Here is a 19,285-nt window from a genome sequence, read left to right as displayed (position 1 = left end):
TCTGATTCCTAGCTCTCATGCACGCCCACAAGATTTCTCAAGGCTGCCCCTATCCTCTGGCTTGCCCTTCACTGGCCTATACGTCTTTCCCCCTGCCTTCGGTCCTTCAAAAAAAAAGACCCACTTCTTTAAGGACTTACAACATGAGCTAAAGGAACTTATATTCCTTTAGCTCACCTTTCCTAGTCCCTCTCCTGCAATACTTACACTAGTGTGGCTGGTCCATCCCTAACTTTGGCACTTTTACCTTTTACCTATTGTGTAATACACCCTAACTCCCTCTAGATTGTAAGCTCCTTTGAGCAGGGCCCTCCTCACCTGTTTTTTCTGTACGTTGTATTGTTATGTTACATACTACTTGTTATGTCCTGTCTACCCATTGTACAGCGCTACGGAATTTAATGGAGCTATATAAAACAATAAATAATAATAATAATAGATGTTTGCGGGGTGGCACGCAGGCATGGCTTGCTGTAGAGGACTTACCCGTAGAACCACTTAATGTTTTATATAGCACCATCATATTCAATAGAGCTGAACGATGGGTAGACGGGACTTAGCAAGTAGTATATAGTAGTAGCAATTTGACTTACAGGAACAAGGTGAGGAAGGCCATGCTCAAACCAGTTTACAAACTAGAGGGATTTAGGGTATATTACACAATAGGTAAAAAGGTAAATGTGCTGTTGTTAGGGATGGGCCAGCCACACTAGTATAAGCACTGCAGGAGAAGGACTAGGAAAGGTGAGCTACAGAAATATGGGAGGAATGGCATTAACGTGTAAGGTTGTAGGCGTCCTTAAGGAAGTGGGTCTTAATTTATGAACAACCGAAGGCAGGGGGAAAGATGAATAAGCGAGGAAGGATATTTCAGAGGATAGGGACAGCCCTTGAGAAATGTGGCAAGTGTGCATGAGAGCGAGAAATCAGGAGAAGACAGAAGGAGATCATCGGATGAGCAGAGAGACCGGTTAGGAGTGTATTTAGAAATGTGTGAGACGATGTAAGTAGAGGAACCGATATGAAGAACCTTGAAAGTAAGGGTCAAGATCATACGTCCTTTGAGATTAATATTTAAAGGGGTAGTGTGTATTTCTATTCTATGTGAGATGGACAAACTCTACAAAAACAATGTATCATCTAGGTCACTGTACCATTTTTAATTTACTCCAATATTTTTGTGGTATTATGTAGTTGTATTGTTATATAGTTGTATTATGTACTTATTTTGTACAGATTCAACACAATAGCCAGTTTTAAGTTGTCCACTTTATTATTTGAGCCCTAAACAATTTCATGTTCCATTGAACGGTTGCAATATACACTCAACATAAGTAAAATATCAAAGTGCATCTTAAAATTTTTATGTTACGAGCATCTTTCAGCAAAATGTACAATAAATAACTGGAAAAAAATCAACATACAATTCACATCTAGCTTCTGTTATGAAAACCGGAAATCATTCATAGACATAGCAACTCTATATTATTTTTCTATTTGTCCGCACTGTTGTTACGTAAAGTAGCCTGGTGTGAAATACAAATAAAGGGTTTTTTTTCTCATAAAGAATAAAGTGCATTATTTATTTGAAACCTTTTTTTTTTGCCTGAAATGAGATTTGCAGTGAACGTCCTAGTTAGGATGTGCTGCTCGGTAAACAGGCTAAAATTCACAAAGCTCCATTAAACCCAGACAAGAAACATCACATTACCTACAATAGCAAATTACATTATGTACCCTGATTAACAATGTGATTTAAAGGCAAGAGTAAGAGATGAGCTCATTATGTTTTTTCGCCATATGAATGATACATTTTCCTGGTGTTGAATTCCATCCGTTCAAGCACATCAATTCACTAAGGTCCTTCTGTTGAGTTGATAATGAAGTCTGCCAGCTGAACTGACTTTGCAAGACAGTCATTTGAGTCAGTTGTCCAGTTGGACAACCGTATTAGGTTTAATGGAATTAAGTCAGGTTGCCTCCTTTCTGTGAAGGTTTTTGGATTTTGTAGAACTGAAGCAAACTCAGTTCAATGAGGTGAGTTTTTATGTTTTCTTAAGAACTTCTTATGATTTGGTTATCAAGTTGACTTTAACTGCAGTAGAGGCTGCAGTTGAGTTGGCCTCAGCAACTCGACTCAAACCTTTGTTAATAAACCCAAAAAACTTATTCTAAAGTGTACCTGCAGGTGTGTGCATGAAGATATGGTCAGCAAAAATGTTCATGTGTTCACTGAGGAGTACTGCCAGGTTTTGTGCAGAATCGGGCTGTCCGTAATTAACACAACTTAATTACTCAAGAATTATGTCTCCAAAGAGCTAGATGATGTTGTATCTAAAGGCTCTTTTGTAAATTCACTCAGATCTACAGTTGCATATGAAAATGAAATAACACAAATTTATATATATTTTCACAAACTTTATGAATTCCTAAGTATGCCATATTTTAATTTGTTTCTGCACGTTTCCTATTTTTATTAAACTCTTGACATGATTTTCAAGAAGAGCTCACATTATTACTACACAAAGTCTGTGTCTTGCTGTTTTTCTTACACTTCATGCTAAAAAACAGATATATTGGGGGAGATGTTTAAATAAAGGGGGTGCATTCAGTAAATTGAAATTGTGTTATAAAGGGGAAACCCAGATGAGTTTCTCATGCAACCAGGGTTGTGCTCACACTGCATAATGCATACTTCAGTCAATGACAGGACATTCGAGAAACCTCAACACAAAAACTATACATGGTGAAAGACCAACCAAGCTTTCCTGCAAGTTAAGCTTACTGTTGTAGGCGCAACTGTATTACACATAAATTAGTTAGATCAGTAAATATGTAAAGCACTGTCTAATTTAATGTTCTAAAGTGACATTGCAACATTTTCACTGTCCGAATATATTGGTCAAACAGCAACCCCCTGGCATGCAACTCGGTGTGCAAAAATGTCTCTTAGTATACATAGAATTTTGTAGTCATTATGGCCTTCCCTATAGATAGAGCTAAGCAGAGGAAGGCAACATGTGTTTGGCATTTCTGAATGGGAAAAGGTATAACTTAAACAACAACTGAACCTACAAGCGATGCTTTCACCTGAAATGCCATCATAGTAAGTGCTGGGCATAACGATCTAGAAGTGATTGACTGCTTCGGTCATCTGAGAGCGATTAGAAGACATGTTTATCATCCTTCAGTGTCAGTGGAATGGCTGATGTTTACAGCACTGGCTTTTAAACGGCAATGAAACAATAAGATTTTATTTCTCAATAACAGACACAATGAAATAACATGTTATTGCATAATCTATATCCTGGTGCTCTGTGCAGAAGTTGAGCAATAAAATCCAGCGTATGCAATGTCCAAAAGATGATTGTTAACTGCGCAAATGATTATCTTGTGAGCAAATTAAGTGCTAAAAAAATCTAATCTGGGTAGGATTTTTTGCAAATATTTTTGCCTCTAATGTCAGCTTCTTCTGTATTGTGTTACCTTACAGAAAGCTTTTACATGATTCAGGGTACTGTCAGAAAGCATGTTGGAACACGTAATCAGAATAGAAGGCAGTAGAGTCTCTGTTTTAATTTTGTTTCCTGTGTATTACATATCAGTGTAACCTGCCATCTCAATATGTATACTACATGCTTTAAATTTACGTCATACGTCCTGCAAAAGTAGTAAACGTTCAAGGGCTGATTGTACTGCTAATGTTATTTACTGTCTATAATATTTTTTTTAATTGTAGTAACATTTTGTATAGAACAGTCATATTTCATTATGGCAGATCAAGCAAAACACTAACAGTAATTTGTATTCCTATTGCCGAGCCATAGTAATGGGGTATGATAGCCACAATGCCCAGTTGTCTAATCATATGACTAACCCCCAAACACTTCAGGTGTCAAAATCGGGACACCTGTTCTGGGAAGTGACTAGAGGCAGGTCAAGGGCCAGACAAAAGAGAAGCATGGTGTGAGACATGGTTCCTGTTGTAGTTTCCTCAGGCTGGCATTCAGGGGTGAATGAGAATTCAATGTGCAGGGTGTAGCTTTTCTGGTCCCTATTTTTAGTATACATTTGTGATATTCATATTTATGTTTTGCTTTTTTGACAAAGGGATTTTATACCTATGTCAGATCTCCCTACTTCACAAAAATGACTTTTAAGAAACATGATTATTTATTGTCTGCTGACATCTTTGTCTCATTCAATTGCATGATTTATGAATGTCAATTCATATTAGAATGTAAAATATTTTTAAAAGCTCAGGTGAAAAAATTAATTCACTGACAAAATACTTAATAATAGTTCGAATTGTTTTCAGTGACAGAAGGTCACAGAACTTGGATGCATTTTTAATTTTTGGGGAAAAAAGGTGCACTCTTTCAACCAGCCGTATAATATGTAGTCAGGAAAAGACAGGAATTGCAATTTTATTTTTAACTACATCTATATTTTAAAAACTGGCCTAGGATGATGGGTGTTGCAGTCACCTGTGATACCAGTGATTTTACTATTTCTGGCATCAGAAAACACTAATGTTAACTAACTAAAAATCTTCTAGTGTATACACGTGAGCAGTAAGCTTTTAAAGTCCCTGTTTGTAATGCAATGGAGTAAAATTGTGGTATACACCGAACTGTTAATGTAGCAACCCATCCCTATTTTCATGTATGATGCATATTGAGGTCCCTTTTGCCTGGACTCCATTGCATTCTACTGCATGTAAATCAGTGCAGGCATTCTTTTGTTATTGGAATTGCAAAAACAGATTTATCTCTCATTTTACTCCTTCCCTGTTGCCTCTACTAAAAGCAGACAGCACACTAAAGTGCATTTCTTATATTCATTCAAATAAAAGGCCATAATGACAGTCAATCTCATATGTGCTGGCGACATGTTGTGATTAAGCACCAATAATGATATTGACCTCGATGGAAGTGCTACAGAACATGTGCAGGAAGAGAAGTTAGGTGCTCTCGGTAATGTCAATGAGGGAACTTGTTAAGAATGCATACACAGACATGAATGCAGTAAATGCACTGGACTAGAATATGAACGCTATACAATATGCATTTTACATGAAAATGAGGCTGAATTGTTTCTTTAATAAATTACCCCTAGGACATTTTAAAAAAGGATTGGCATTCTCAATTCAACCTTAATTAAACTTTGCCTAGCCTTGATTACATAATATGTCTACAACGTCTACCAACTGCTTTGACAGAGTGTATTGTGATTTGTAACGTTCCTTCTTCTGTCACCAGTTATACATTAGCATGGCAAAATAACAATGTACCTAATTATTTTTTTCATTATACCTTCAATTAAAAGCATCTCTAGTTTTCATATTGCACATCCTTTTTCATTTTTATAGGTCATACGTTATATCTACCAGGTGAACAAATACGAAAGGCCTTAATAGATATATATTTTCAGAACATATAGCCTTTACGGCTCATACCTGCAAGGTCAGAGTACATACACAGTAATTGAACTCCATGCGACAATTTCAGAAATGCAATGGGAACACAATGAGTGGGACAGCTGATATCCAGATACAGGTCACATTGGCCTACAGCAACAACAATCTCTATGATGAGCAATACTTAAAGCGTAGAGCTTATATGATTCCCCTACTTTATTCTTCTGCATGTTTTGTTCTCTGTTTGATTTGTTGTTTCTTTTTGTTAATCATGTTCTTTCATTAGGATGGGTTAATGCCCACCGAGAAGGCTGGATAGAAATCCTGATGATGGCTTCTTGCCTTTTGGGTCTTGAGTTGATGCATGGCCCAGCTCATCATCAATATCCTCCAGCTCTGACTGGTCCAGAAGTTCAAAGTCATCGGCTTCTTCTGTGTCAGCATCATCACTGTAGGTAACATCTGGAGGAGGCTGTGGATTCAGGACTGATTGTAACTGGTCTGTGATAGCCGCAGAGACAGCAGCCGTTATGGCTTCTCTGGCCACTCCACTAACTAAGTGGAAAGGTTGCTCTTTATCCAGTAAAAGCGAAAAGGCAGCTTCTGAATATGTCTCCACACTTGGTTTGTTGACTTTTCCACGCTTACTTTTTGTCATCAAAGGCAGACCTATGCTTGAGTCGTCATCGTTAGATCCTGATCCATTCTCCGGTGAAGGGAATTCTGCCAAGTGTCTGCAAAAGGCCTCTTCCAGGTCACTTGGCCGATCAAAATCTGTCATCAGATAAATTTCATACAATTACATTTAAGAAAGAAAATACCTAAGTAACAACGTACTGCTTAAAACAGAATAGATTATGTGGACATAGATCGCAGAATCATTGAGGGAAGATTATTTTTTGGAGACATGACCTAGCAAGGCAGGTTATACATGTTAACGTTCTAATACCATCTTTATAATGTGCTTTTTAAATGATACTATGCATGTGTGTGTCTAATTTCCAATTTACTGATAATTTAGATAAACCAAATTGAAAATGCAAGGGCTATTCATTTAAACACTAGAAATGTAAATGTTAAATAAAATTAAATACACAAGTTTCATCATCTCCCTAAAGTACATAGTGTTTGCCATCACATGTATCAAAAATAATTGATACTAAATGAATACAATTTGGGGGATAATGGTTCCTTGGACACCTACAGTAAGACGTTGTTGATAAAATTTCCATTTAAATCTAAATGAACAAGAGTTGGATATACAGTTTGTATCTACAATAAGCCTCATATGAGTACATTGGCCAGTAGGTGGTGGTGTATTCTAATTGTTCTAAACCATTAATGTTTTTGCTGAGTTTGGAAATTCTGGCTCAAACCACTTTTACAAACAGATCCTATCTGTCTGCAACATGCTTTCATATCAACAGCTGCTAATGTCACAGTATGAAGAATTAAACTGAATGACTAACAAATAGCAATAGCTACACAGTGAGTTCTGAGGTAGCAAGTAATCCAGTTGAAACAGGATGTTCTGCATTCCAAAACAGAAGCCAATGATCCAAACAGTGTAAGAACATATATAACAAGAGGTAAATTTAACTGAGCGGATAACTTGCTGTACACCCGACAACAGTTATACCATAGCATACCATCTGATGTGTCTGTCTGTGGAGTGTAGCCTTCAGATAGGTTGAATGTCCCATTGTCTGTCCAAGATACTTCTGAAGGTTCAGTGTCAGACACTGAAAGTTCCCTTGCTGCTGCTGGACTGATCTATGGAAATCCAGAAACAGAACACTGAGATTGCAGAATCATATAATCAGTATAGGATATTAAAGGCGCTGTTCCACTTAAACATAATATTAATTACACCCCTTGCCCTATAAGGTTTAATCACATGAAACCAACACAGAAACTTTTAAGGTTTTTCAGATTCTACTGCAATAACCAAAGCATGCTTTTTGCCACGTGACAATTAAGTGTCTCCAGCAAAATTATAAATAATGCAAAATCATTTGATTAAATAAATATCTCTCAAAAAAATGGACTTTCAACAGTACTAGCAGTACTAACGCCACATTTAGTGTAGGTAGAACAGGAACCTTAATAGTCCTTAATACTTTTTTTTAGCACACCTGTGGACAGAGTGCAGACAGGTCTAATTCACTTGTATCTCCTGGGCTTCTGTCGATTCCCTTTTCTGAAAAAGGAAAAAAAATAAGATTAAAACATGTATCTACTGGCTATATTTTCACAATGTTTAATTATTTAGTAAAATTTTCTATACTAAGGACATTTTGAGACTTTAAAGGAACCAAATGAAGCGTCTCAAACAACCCTTCTTTCGTTTCTTCCCTCCAGACATCTGCTAGAATGCCTTTCGATATGTAGTGTAGAAAGTGTTAATACAGTTGTAAACTCAGTGATATATCATAACAAATTGAATTTGAATCTAAAGATTTAAGACACTGTGTTACCCCTTATTCAGCTGTAGTTTATGAAAAGATAATCTACTTTGTTGATGGTATGAAAGCAGTAGGAAACAAGCAGCTCACGTGATTTTACTTTCATCCACTGGCTGACGTAGGATTGCAATCCAAAATCCAGCTTCTGCAGAACTGGCTTTATTTTATTACATGCTTTCTGTCCAAATTCATTGCATTTTAATAATGGACACAAAAAGGCACACAATACTGTATTGAAAAGAGAAAGGGGAAAGGTTTTAGTAACGGATGTCCAAACCGATAATAATGATACAAGAAATGAGATGAATTAAGATATAATTAATTGCAGAATATATCTAATATCTGATTTCTATTGGATTTAATCACTAAAAGGTGAGTTGAAGATAAAGGAAGAGTTTCATCTCATGACAATAATTCTGTATAATGGACAGCCCTGTGAATTTCGTCTGAATCAAGGAAACCTCCACTGTGTTTCAGACAGACTATGAACTATGATTCTAGCACAAACCCCATATTACACAGGAACCGGAGGGGTATCTTTGTCAACTTTAAAGGTTTATTATTGGGCAAAGACCATAGTCACAAAGCGTCTAAGCTTGCGAACAGGGCCCTTTTTACCTAAAGTATCAGTTCATCTTAGTCTGTCAATGCTACCCCTTGGATATACCGTATTGGCTCGGATATAGGCCGCACTTTTTTCCCCCACTTTAAGTCTTTAAAGTGGGGGTGCGGCCTATATTCGGGGTCTAGCGCCCGACGCCCGGGCGCCGGGCAGGCAGCGAGGTTAGGATACAGATCCCCCGCAGCGGTGCAGGGGACCCGTATCCTACTCTCCGATACGCTCAGACAGCCTCCCCTGCCAGCACTTCCCACGGGGGGGGGGGGGTGCCGGCACGGGAGGTTGTCTAAGCGCATCGTGCGGTTGTCTAACCGCACGATGCGTTTTACCTCTGGCCCCCCGCCTGACTTACCAGAGCAGACTCCCGGGTGTCTTCCGGGGCCGGCGGGGGACATCTACGCAATACGGCCTCGCAAGACACCCGGGAGTCAGCTCCGGTAAGTCGGGGGGCAGAGGAGGACAGTGGCAGCATATCTCGGGGGGCAGAGGAGGACAGTGGCAGCATATCTCGGGGAGGGAGGAGGGCAGTGGCAGCATATCTCGGGGGGGGACAGTGGCAGCATATCTCGGGGGGGGGACAGTGGTAGCATATCTCGGGGAGGGAGGACAGTGACAGCATATCTCGGGGGGGGCAGAGTGGCAGCATGTTTTTTTGGTGCTTTTTTAAAGAAAAAACTTTTTCTTTAAAAAAGCACCAAACTTTTAGGGTGCGGCCTATATACGGGGGCGGCCTATATCCGAGCCAATACGGTATGTATTGTAAGAAGCGATGCGTAACTTGTTGGCACTATATCAATAATAGATAATATTAATAACAGATCAAATCTAGGGGAGGCATATTTAGTAAATACTTACATATCAAATAGGATAGAACAACTCCAGGAATGTAGCTTCCCAAGATGGTGAAGAAAAAGCACACACTGCAGACCAGAAGGCAGAACTGGGGAAACAAATACATAATGTTACCAGAGCTATCTATGGTCTACACTGGTTAACTTCATACATCATTTGGTACAATTAAAGAGGTACTGTAAATACACATTCAAACATTCAGTCTCTGCAGCACACATCAGGTCTGTTTTGATTGGAGCTGGAGGACTCTTTATTGTGTTGGCCCAGCAGACCTCAGAATAAAATCCGTGAGTAAAAAAGTTTAATACCTGGTATGTATTTCTATTAACATTTCCTATATGTCCTGGTTACCCATTAGTGCTAAAAATACAAGAATCATGGGGAGCCACTCCTTCCTGACCCTTCTCTTGGTAGTCCTTGACTGTATCTTCAGAGAAGACACAAGAGCTGTAGAACATTTTTGAGAAATATCCAGAACCTTGCTGATATCTGAATGGCTTTCATTGGGTATTTCTGAACACTGTTATTACAAGTCCTCCAGGCTGATAACATACGGTAATTATCCAGGTCAAACACAATCTTTTGGAGACTTCCTTGACTTGTGATTATTAGATGATTCATCAACCTGTTTACCATTGTTAATTATAACAAATGCCTGCCATTACAACTGTAGCATTTGAAGCATCATTTATAATGGTAAGATGTACTGTGTACATGGAATGTGGAAAATGTAGGAGAAGGTGTCCTACCCTTTAGTGCTAAATTACAATGACAAGCCTCTACAATGACAAGTAAGTGTTTAAACTCATGCCATAAGCCTATTAAAAGACTCATTTTCATTATCCTTTTATTCTGGTCAGACATGCCCTGCTATGGGAAAGGTGTAATAGTATATTTTTGATTGTTGTGTCACACCATTGGATTCATTTAGTCTTATTATCCGTATTCTCATTTTAAACACTGCTGAAAAGTTGCTTACACCAGACCTGAATCAAATCCAATTGATGCCTTTAAAAATGGACAGGGCACTTTAAATATAAACAGGGCCGGCGGGCTGGCCGGGCGGCCGGCAGACGAACATTCATGGCAGCCGCAAAGTTAAAAATTAAGCGGCTGCCACCGGGACTGGCCACCGTGCCGGTAGCGTACCTGGTGGGGGGCGGTCCGCCTGGAGTGCCGCTCACTGAGGGGTGCCGGCACGCCTCCAAAAACGATGCGAGCAGCAACTGTGGCTGTGCGTCGGGACTTGATGTCAAATGCCGGCGCACAGCACTGAAGCCACGCCCACCGTCTTCCGCGCACCGGAAGGACAGGACACAGAGGAGGAAGAAGAAGAGGAAGAATGAAGAGGAGGAGGAAAAGTGACAGTGCCAGAGGTAGGAAAATATTAGTAAGTGTGTGAGAGTGATGGGTGTTATGCTGTAGTTTATGATGAATGTTTGTGAATGAGGGTTTCAGATTGCATGGAAGTGTGGGAGGATAGCATGGCATAGGGAGGCTGTCTAGGCATGATAGGAGTGTGATTACTATTATCAATTTTTATTTTTTTTCGTCCAATAATTCAATAACAGTATTAATAGATATATATATGGTTTCAAACAGCAATCACACGCCTATCATGCTAAGTCAGCCAGTACATGCTAGAACCTGGGCATGATAGGATTGTGATTGCTGTTAATTATATGTATATATATATGTATATATATATATTAATATTGTTGATTTTTTTTTGTCTAATTTTGGTGTGTTACTTTTAATAAAGCATTTTAAACGTTTTTTTCCGGTTTTGGCCAAATGAATGCTGAATTTTCAGTTTTGGTCCAGAATTTTCATTTCGGTGCATCCCTACTATATACTAAGCCAGTCACTGCAGTGTTAGGCCTACACCAAATCAATGTTTGGCTTAGTATATAGTGATAGGGGTTGTACAGCAGTATTGTCAGTGTCTGGCTCAATGTATAGGCACACATTGACGGTGGTACAGCGTAATCCCTAAGTATATAATGATAACAGTTATGCTGTACCACCGTCAATGTGTGCCTCAGTATATATTGATAACAATTTTGCTGTACCCCTGTCAATGTTTGCCTAACCATAGAAAATATGCAGTTTTAAAGTGTGTGTGTGTGTGGGGGGGTGCCACATACAGGATCTGCCACAGGTGCCAAATACTCTAGGTACGCCCCTGCATCATGCAGCAGTCAGACCCAATGGCCATTCCTCAGCTCTTCGTCCCACGTCTTAAAAGGGGTGGGATAAAGAGCTGAGGCACGGCTATTGGGCGGCGCGGTGCGTGCACGCCAGCCGCTTTAATTTCATTAGGCGCCAGTGGAGTGACTGCTATCAATGTCGCTCGCAGCCGCTTTGGTGGCGCAATGGGCCACTTGACTAGACTTGCCCCCCAGGCCTTAGGCTGCCAGCCCTCCCCTGAATATAAAGGTCTATAAAGGTTAATCTGGACATGATTTATTGTTGATCCAGTGAAAGACCAGGTTTGGAGCCAAGAAGATGGTTATCCCTTTTTTGAAGCACAACTGGGAATTGCTTTAGGTTTTTGGTTTCTTCCAGGTCAACCGCAAGGTTGAACTCAATAGACTTGCAGCTTTTTTCAACTTAGATTACTACATATAGATATGTATCACTATATAAAACAGCTCTTAATTAAAGACTTTAATGGTATAAAGTACCTCCCTGTATGAAATCCTACAGTATCAATGTGAGGTATTTGCAGCAGGACTTGACAAAGTCCAGGTGCCAGGTCACCATGGTGACTATGAATTGCGTCTTGGCACCTAACGTTTCACCTACTGGACACACGAACCATGTTTAGCAACCAGCTCTTTACAGAGCCAGCTTTTCCTTAGTATGTGCTACGTCATATGACACAGCAGTAGTATGGTACCTTCTGGATTTTGTGGCTGTGGAGCAAATTTGTCGAGCCCTGGTGTACAGTATTCATTATAAATAGATTGAGGTGCTATCAACACAATCCACATCATGGTTATAGCAATTGTGTATATATATGTATACATATGGTATCCATGTACGGTGTGCATCATCGTGATTCAAATACAATTCTGTACCACATTCCTTTTTGGATCTAGGTTAGTGTGCTTACCATTAATAGTAGATGTAATTAATATTCATGTGCTTCACATTATCATACAGTCATACCTATATATATGATTAATATTGCATTGCATAGATTCTGTTGCTAGCCACATATAATGTGAAAATGTAAGTGAAATCATAAGCCAGCCCTTAAAGTACAAAATGAATTTTGTGTGTGTGAGTATGGATGTATAATTGTGTGAGCATAAATGTGTAATTGTGTGTGAGCATGTATGTGTAGGTTTTTGTGTGTGAGCATATACGTGTATGTGTTTGAGCATATATGTGTTGGTGTTTGTATATGAGCATTTATGTGTATGGGTGAAAAGGAGTGTGTGCTAGATTAAAGGTGCAATTGTGTGTTAGTGAGTATGATCAAGTGTGTGGAATTTGTGTAAGTGTGTTTACATATGTGTGCCAGAGTGTATGCTGGAAGGAGGGGGCAAGGGGCAAAAAAAGGCACGGACAAGTTGTGAAGTTGGGGGCCCCGGCGCAATTCTTTCCCCAGGGCCCTGTGGATTCTAGTTATGCCCCTGCCCTCTTCAGAAGATGCACAGTTTCATTAACCAACAGGTAAAATCTGGTTGATTTGGGCTATTAATAAAAAATTATTGGGAATTACATGGTTGTTTTTAAACACAAAATGTGGCAACCAGCTCACCCACTTTCACTCTCCAAAACCTTTCAACATTTCAAAATGCCCAAAAGAGGGACAATCTTATTTTAAAAGCCACGGTTTTAGAAATGCTAGGGAAGGGCTTAATCAAGAGGGGCTCTTTGTAGGTATGCTCAGCACGCATGAGAATGAAAATTATGGAAAGGGAGTATAGATAGAGCTGCCAAGAAAGAATAAGGTGGTTCCGAGCCCATGAACTACAAGAAAGAGGAAAGGGAAAGGTGCTTGACTGAAGAGAGAGAGAGGGACGTGCTAGGAAGCATTTACCAGAAAGTTAACACACAATAAAAACAAATATCAAACTGCTGTCCCTGTAGCATATACTTATCATACATTATCTCACATTATCTGTGTGTGCTGCCATGTTTTTCCACTCAATATAATTCTTATTTATTTTTCTAAAAACAAGAACCAATTGGAGTAAGCTAAAAAGACAATGTTCTGATGTGTCTTACTATCCTTGTTTGATACCATAAAGGTTATTCATGAAACATTTTGCTGTTTGCTATGGCAAGACAGATTTTCAAACTTTGCACCAGAACCCCTTTTTATACATAACCCTTCATGCACTTCCTAATTCGTTCCTAACTAGTTCTGTACGGATCACTTAATACCAGGCAGCTGTGATATACCTTGCCAGGGTTCTGCTGTTTAAAATGAGAGAGTTCCTGCAGAAATGAGCTGTAACTCGACCATGATTCTGCAATGCATTGACTCAGCTTGGGTTTGCATTCTGAGGAGGTCATAATCTCCCACCTGAGTGAAGAAAACACAAGATTTTTTTAAAAAATAGTCAATTACAGAAGAAGATCCTACAACCATAACAAATTTTAGTTGGACGTATTTATTTTTCTTGTAGAAGATGCTGTGCAAGGGGGTAGGTCCTGCAGAAGAAACTACAGCTAACACGGTCACATAGCTTGTATGTTGTTGGAACACATACAACGATGCTTGGATTCCACCTCTATTCAAAACACTCTTGTTACCCTCTAATATGTATATACATATATGTGTGTTCAAATATTATTTGCAATGTCTACATAAACCATTGGAGACAGTAAACAGTGACTGTGATGTTGGCAGGTGATCTTGTCACATTATCCCCCAGTATTATCAAGCTTACATATCTCTGGGAAAAGAAATATTCAAATGTCAGGCAGTGGAAAAAGATAATTTAAGTCCCAATCTTTCCATCATTAACATTATTCATTGTAAAGAAATTATGTCAGGTACGTGAAATGTCCTAAAAGTAGAGTTCTTAGTTTGCAACAATGTACCACCAACTACGGTTGTATTAAAAAGTGCGTGAGTATGAAGATTTGTTATGAAGCCTCTAATTGATATATAAATGAGGAAGCATTATATATATATTTTATAATATATATAATATATATATAATGCTTTTACGATTTTGCACTTTTACGATTTTGCAATCTAATATTCCTACACGGTCTTAAGCATGTTTTACTGCAGCTTTTTAGCGCTGGGACAAATTTCAGTTTTGAGGATACTGTTATCAAGGCAGGTTCTCAAGATTGTGACATCTTCCAATTTATTGCAAATTCCTTACATAAAAAAGCAAATAATGTTTCTGACATCATGTATACACATCATCAAACTGATATTTTAGTCTACATTGTTTGCATTATAGAAGCATTTTGTTGTTGTGTAGCTTTACACACACATTGCTTATATGTAGCTGCCGAAAAGTAGGTTTTACATTTATTTTTTATAGCATTTTAACATCCTAGAAAATGGAAACTCCAGTATATAATAGTGTTATCCTGATACATTCACTTAAGCATGAATTGGTAAAAAAAAATTGTATCTAGTCTAATTACATCAGCCTCCCGGAGCTCTCAGACACCTGATCATAGAGTACCCCTCAATTTTCTTTTTGTTGCCAGTAGGAAGCACCCCTGGGAACCTGGTAGTATTTATTGAGATTTTGCTCAGATACCACAGCGAGGAACAATGTAAGCACCAGACCGATGATTGCTGATATATAAGTTGATTTAGTTATATAAATTGTTTACAGGTCCAAGCTGAAGGACAGCCCCTCCAAAGTAAAATAAAAACTCTTCTGGGCCAGAGTATCATTGGCACGTTTCATTTTGAAGAGAAGTCAAATTCAGGGTTTTCTTACAAATTAAAGGCCCAAAAAATCTGAACATCACAGATGGAAGCTTTTATGAATTTCTCCATGATATGTTTTCAGCAACCTATGCCAAAACCCCTGTAATGCTCCAGTTGTGAGTTGGTGTTCCTTGGTTTTCTATGAAAAACGCTATTAAACACAACCTTAGCGAGTTTTGTTGTTGTTGTCAAAGGATTCAGCACGTGGAGAATTCATGTGATTCCCTGTTGGTTAACGTTGTTTGCTTTTTTCAGCGCTCACATGATAACAGCCATTTTCAATCTGCCGTCTTTCCATTCTGGCATCTCACCAGGTCTACTGAAAGTGATCTGGTCAGGAACACAAACATGGATATACACACATAACTCTCGGACAGTCACCTAGCAGCTGCCACTAACAGCTGCCCCTACTCATCACCACGTCAAACAAACCTTGGGATATTTCATTCTATGAACATTGCTAACCTTCTCGTGCTCTCGTATAGTAAATATCTGATGAGGCAACCCCCATAATCTGCCATGTCAGTGACCAGCCTCCAACCCCACCTCCACGAGCCTTTTCTCAGAAAGGTCACTTGGTCTCAGGTTGCTGATTTCAAAACCTGCAACTGAGAACTCCTGGAACAATCTAATCATGTGATTAAATTGTAAGTAGCAGTAAATGACTACCCTGGCATACCGCTCAGAAGAACATGATGAACAGAATGTGACAACTGGAAAATGAGGAAAGTAAAGAATAAGAAAGGGTCGCATACTAATGTAGGATCACATTCCCAGCTATGTAAAACTGTCTGGCAAGTCTTCCTGAAGCCATGACCAGCAGTTATCGGGCAGGTTCTTTGTGCCCTGTATGTTTAACCGACAGCTGTTGGTCTAGTCTTTATAGCCCTGGAGAAAGCCTGGAGAGATCAATTTATCTTGCAGATATAGTCTCTATAATCAACCAGGTTTACCTTGCCTTCTGTGTAATGACTATTTGCCAATAGGAAGGCCAATAAATTACATGGTAGGCAGGGATCTGGACTCTATAAAGGATGATATATCGCTAAACTTAGTTTTTAAAAAACAGACAAAAACACAGAGGGCTTTGAAATCTGCTGGTGCTCTAGAGATAAAATGCAATAAGACGATACCAGATAGATAAAAACAAATTACATTTACAATATAATAGAAGATATCAGGTCAGTATAAAGTAGTTTCCACATAAAGCTGGTTTAGATTTTTACATGAGAATTTTATATTTTGGGGATACTAGAGAGGAGCAAACGATTATTTAGCAAGGTGTCAAATACAAAACATGTTTTTACAGATACAAAAATATGTACACATTTTCTCAGGGATCAATACAAGTAAGAGGTGAATGCTAAGGCTGATCATGAAAGATCAGTCCTGCAATGGAGACATAGCAGCCACCAGAAAGCTCTCCGAGTGTTGTAGAAAAGAAAATCACACAATGTTCAGCAAGCAAATGCCAATTGTTTTCTTGTAGAGGGCTGGCTGAGCATCATAGGAGCTGTAGTTCCAAAACACTAATCTGTTGGTTACCCATGAGATAGACCTGGGCCTATTATTATGAGTATGTATAGTATATACAAATAAGGGCCAAAATAAGGATTTAAATTGGTCCCGAGACTTTAAGGCCAGTGACCACTATATTACATATTTGCAGCCACCTTCTGGATACACACGGCTGCACTCCATGTTCTTGCACTTGCATAGTGTGCGGCCATGTGTATCCAGCGACCAGCTGCACATTAAAGGACCAGATCTGCTTTGAATGGCAGCGAAAAAAGGAAGCGGCCCACCTAGTATTTGGCCAGTTTGCCAGATGACCAGTACAGCCTGGTAAAAATGCATGCATTTATAACTCTGCTTCATCATGATGGCTGGATCCTGTTGACAGACCAAAAATAGGACTGTTTTTAATGCGTAAAAGCATAAAAACAGGAGCAACACATTACTGAACAGGTTTTTCCAAATGTTAATAATGTGACACACATCCGGTAATGCTTATGTACACTCAACTTGTATGCATTATTTATAGATAAGTTTAATAGGTACTAATGAGAACAGGGGCAAGCTTAGGGTTAGTGCCGTCTGGGTGGACTATTTATTCTAGGCCACTATAACTAACATGCGTACATATGAACACGTAAAGTTGCTTTAATACCCACTCACTCAAACACTGTAAACTTACATACACACACATTCTTTTTCATGCTCCTCCTCTCCTCCTTCCAGGCACAAATAACCATAGGCTGACCCCTGACACTCCAACGCCATACGCTGACTCACAAACTCACAATAACACACACACATGCTAACACCAAATACGAACACACACACACTCATGCTAACACCATACACTTACACACTATATACCACCATACCGTAACAGACACACATGGTAACATTATATACTCCCAAACAGTAACACACACGAATGCTAACACCACACAGTTACACACTATATACCACCATACTATAACAGACACAAATGATAACATTATATACTCCCAAACAGTAACACACACGAATGCTAACACCATAGGCTCATGCGCAGGCATGCTAACCCCATAAGTCAATACACAAACACTCTAGCACTACATGCTGATATACACACTAATGCAAATACCATACAGTAACACACACACACACACACACAACACCACACGCACACACAGGCTACACAACTCTCTTATATACATGCACACACACATATATAAAATATATATTGTTAGTGTTTGTGTGCATATGTTTGTGTATTTGCAGTATGCATAGTTAGTTCGTGTGCATATTATATATATAAAATATATAAATACAAAAAATGTTGGTGCCCCCCCTGCAAGGCGTAAGGTTAGGACCTACATACATACAGTAACATTCTTATACACACGCAGTAAATATTTACACATACTAACAAACTTACATATGTACTTATCCCTCATGGTCCTTACAGGATATGTCAGCACAGGGAAATTACGTCATATTCCGACACTTAGACTCAGCATTACACTCAGCATGTTGGGGCTAAGGAAGCGCGCAGTATGTCTGAGGGTCGTTGTTGGAGCTGGTCCACGGGGCCCAGGTGCCATTCTTTACACAAGTGTCTCTACTAGCACAAGGCCACATAACATTACATGACCGCGCGGTAGTGGAGACACTATGGCCAAGAAAGCAGGGAGGCCGGGCCCGTTACATATGTATCGGTAGTAACTCCCCTGATGGCAACCCTGGACCCACGCTCACAGTGTCCCTATATATGGAAAATATGTGTACTGTATATGAATTTACAGCAACTATTTTACATACAGGCGACAATAAACAATGTAACTCTATCTGTGGGTGTTTAGACAAGAAGAAACATTTCTGTTTTGCTTAGCTGTCAATTATATACTTTTTTGTCATAAACAAGCCATTCCAGGTACATTCTTTGAAGCCACCAGGGCTATTGTGTTTTAATTATTTACATAACATGGTTTATCATAAACAAATAAAATTCATTGGCTCAATGGTAGAGTGGGTCCATATTAGCCATGTATAGATAGTACTACAATAAAAACAAGTGGTTAAGCTGTTTTAAAACAATTCTAGATTTCACATACTATATTCATTTTAGAAAACTGCATATTGGTAATATGAATATGTTCTAGTTATGTTATCATAGGCAACCGGACTAGACAAACACTGTGACACCATATTATACGTACTTGTGGTCAATAATAGAAAGAACTCGGTTTCAATAACTAAAACAAAACAAAAGTCTATAAAAGAAAGGACTCCAATATATCTGTGCAGAACATTAGCACTATCCGCTCATGGAAAGTCACCCCAAATAAAGATAAAGGAGGTTTATATTACATAAACTAAAGTGTGCTTTCCTTCAATGTAAAAGCTAGATAACTTTATGCAGAACTGCAGGTAATACTCAAACAAAAACACGGGACTTCCACTTTAAGAATGGTTGCATGGCCTTCGACTTCACAGCTTGCACCGAAATGCAGTTG

At 39.0% G+C, this 19,285-nt stretch overlaps 1 protein-coding gene across 1 annotated transcript in view; it reads right to left on the bottom strand.

Moving 5' to 3' along the window:
• Positions 1-5,711: 5,711 nt before the first annotated feature.
• LOC149302561 (reticulophagy regulator 1-like) overlaps positions 5,712-19,285 on the bottom strand; it is a 47,006-nt gene continuing 33,432 nt past the window's right edge. The window contains exons 4-9 of the mRNA XM_089482235.1: positions 13,775-13,898; positions 9,359-9,443; positions 7,975-8,112; positions 7,555-7,619; positions 7,069-7,192; positions 5,712-6,193 (exon numbers count right to left, since the gene is read on the bottom strand). Coding sequence (XP_089338361.1) covers positions 5,712-6,193; positions 7,069-7,192; positions 7,555-7,619; positions 7,975-8,112; positions 9,359-9,443; positions 13,775-13,898 — 1,018 coding nt within the window. The remainder of the gene's footprint in view (positions 6,194-7,068; positions 7,193-7,554; positions 7,620-7,974; positions 8,113-9,358; positions 9,444-13,774; positions 13,899-19,285) is intronic.

This window comes from Sceloporus occidentalis, unplaced genomic scaffold, assembly GCF_023333645.1.
Source record: "Sceloporus occidentalis isolate IW3139 unplaced genomic scaffold, rSceOcc1.0.p SCAF_18, whole genome shotgun sequence".
Classification (NCBI taxonomy): domain Eukaryota; kingdom Metazoa; phylum Chordata; class Lepidosauria; order Squamata; family Phrynosomatidae; genus Sceloporus; species Sceloporus occidentalis.
Note: the sequence above shows the minus strand (reverse complement) of the source record. Positions and strands in the feature narration are given on the sequence as shown.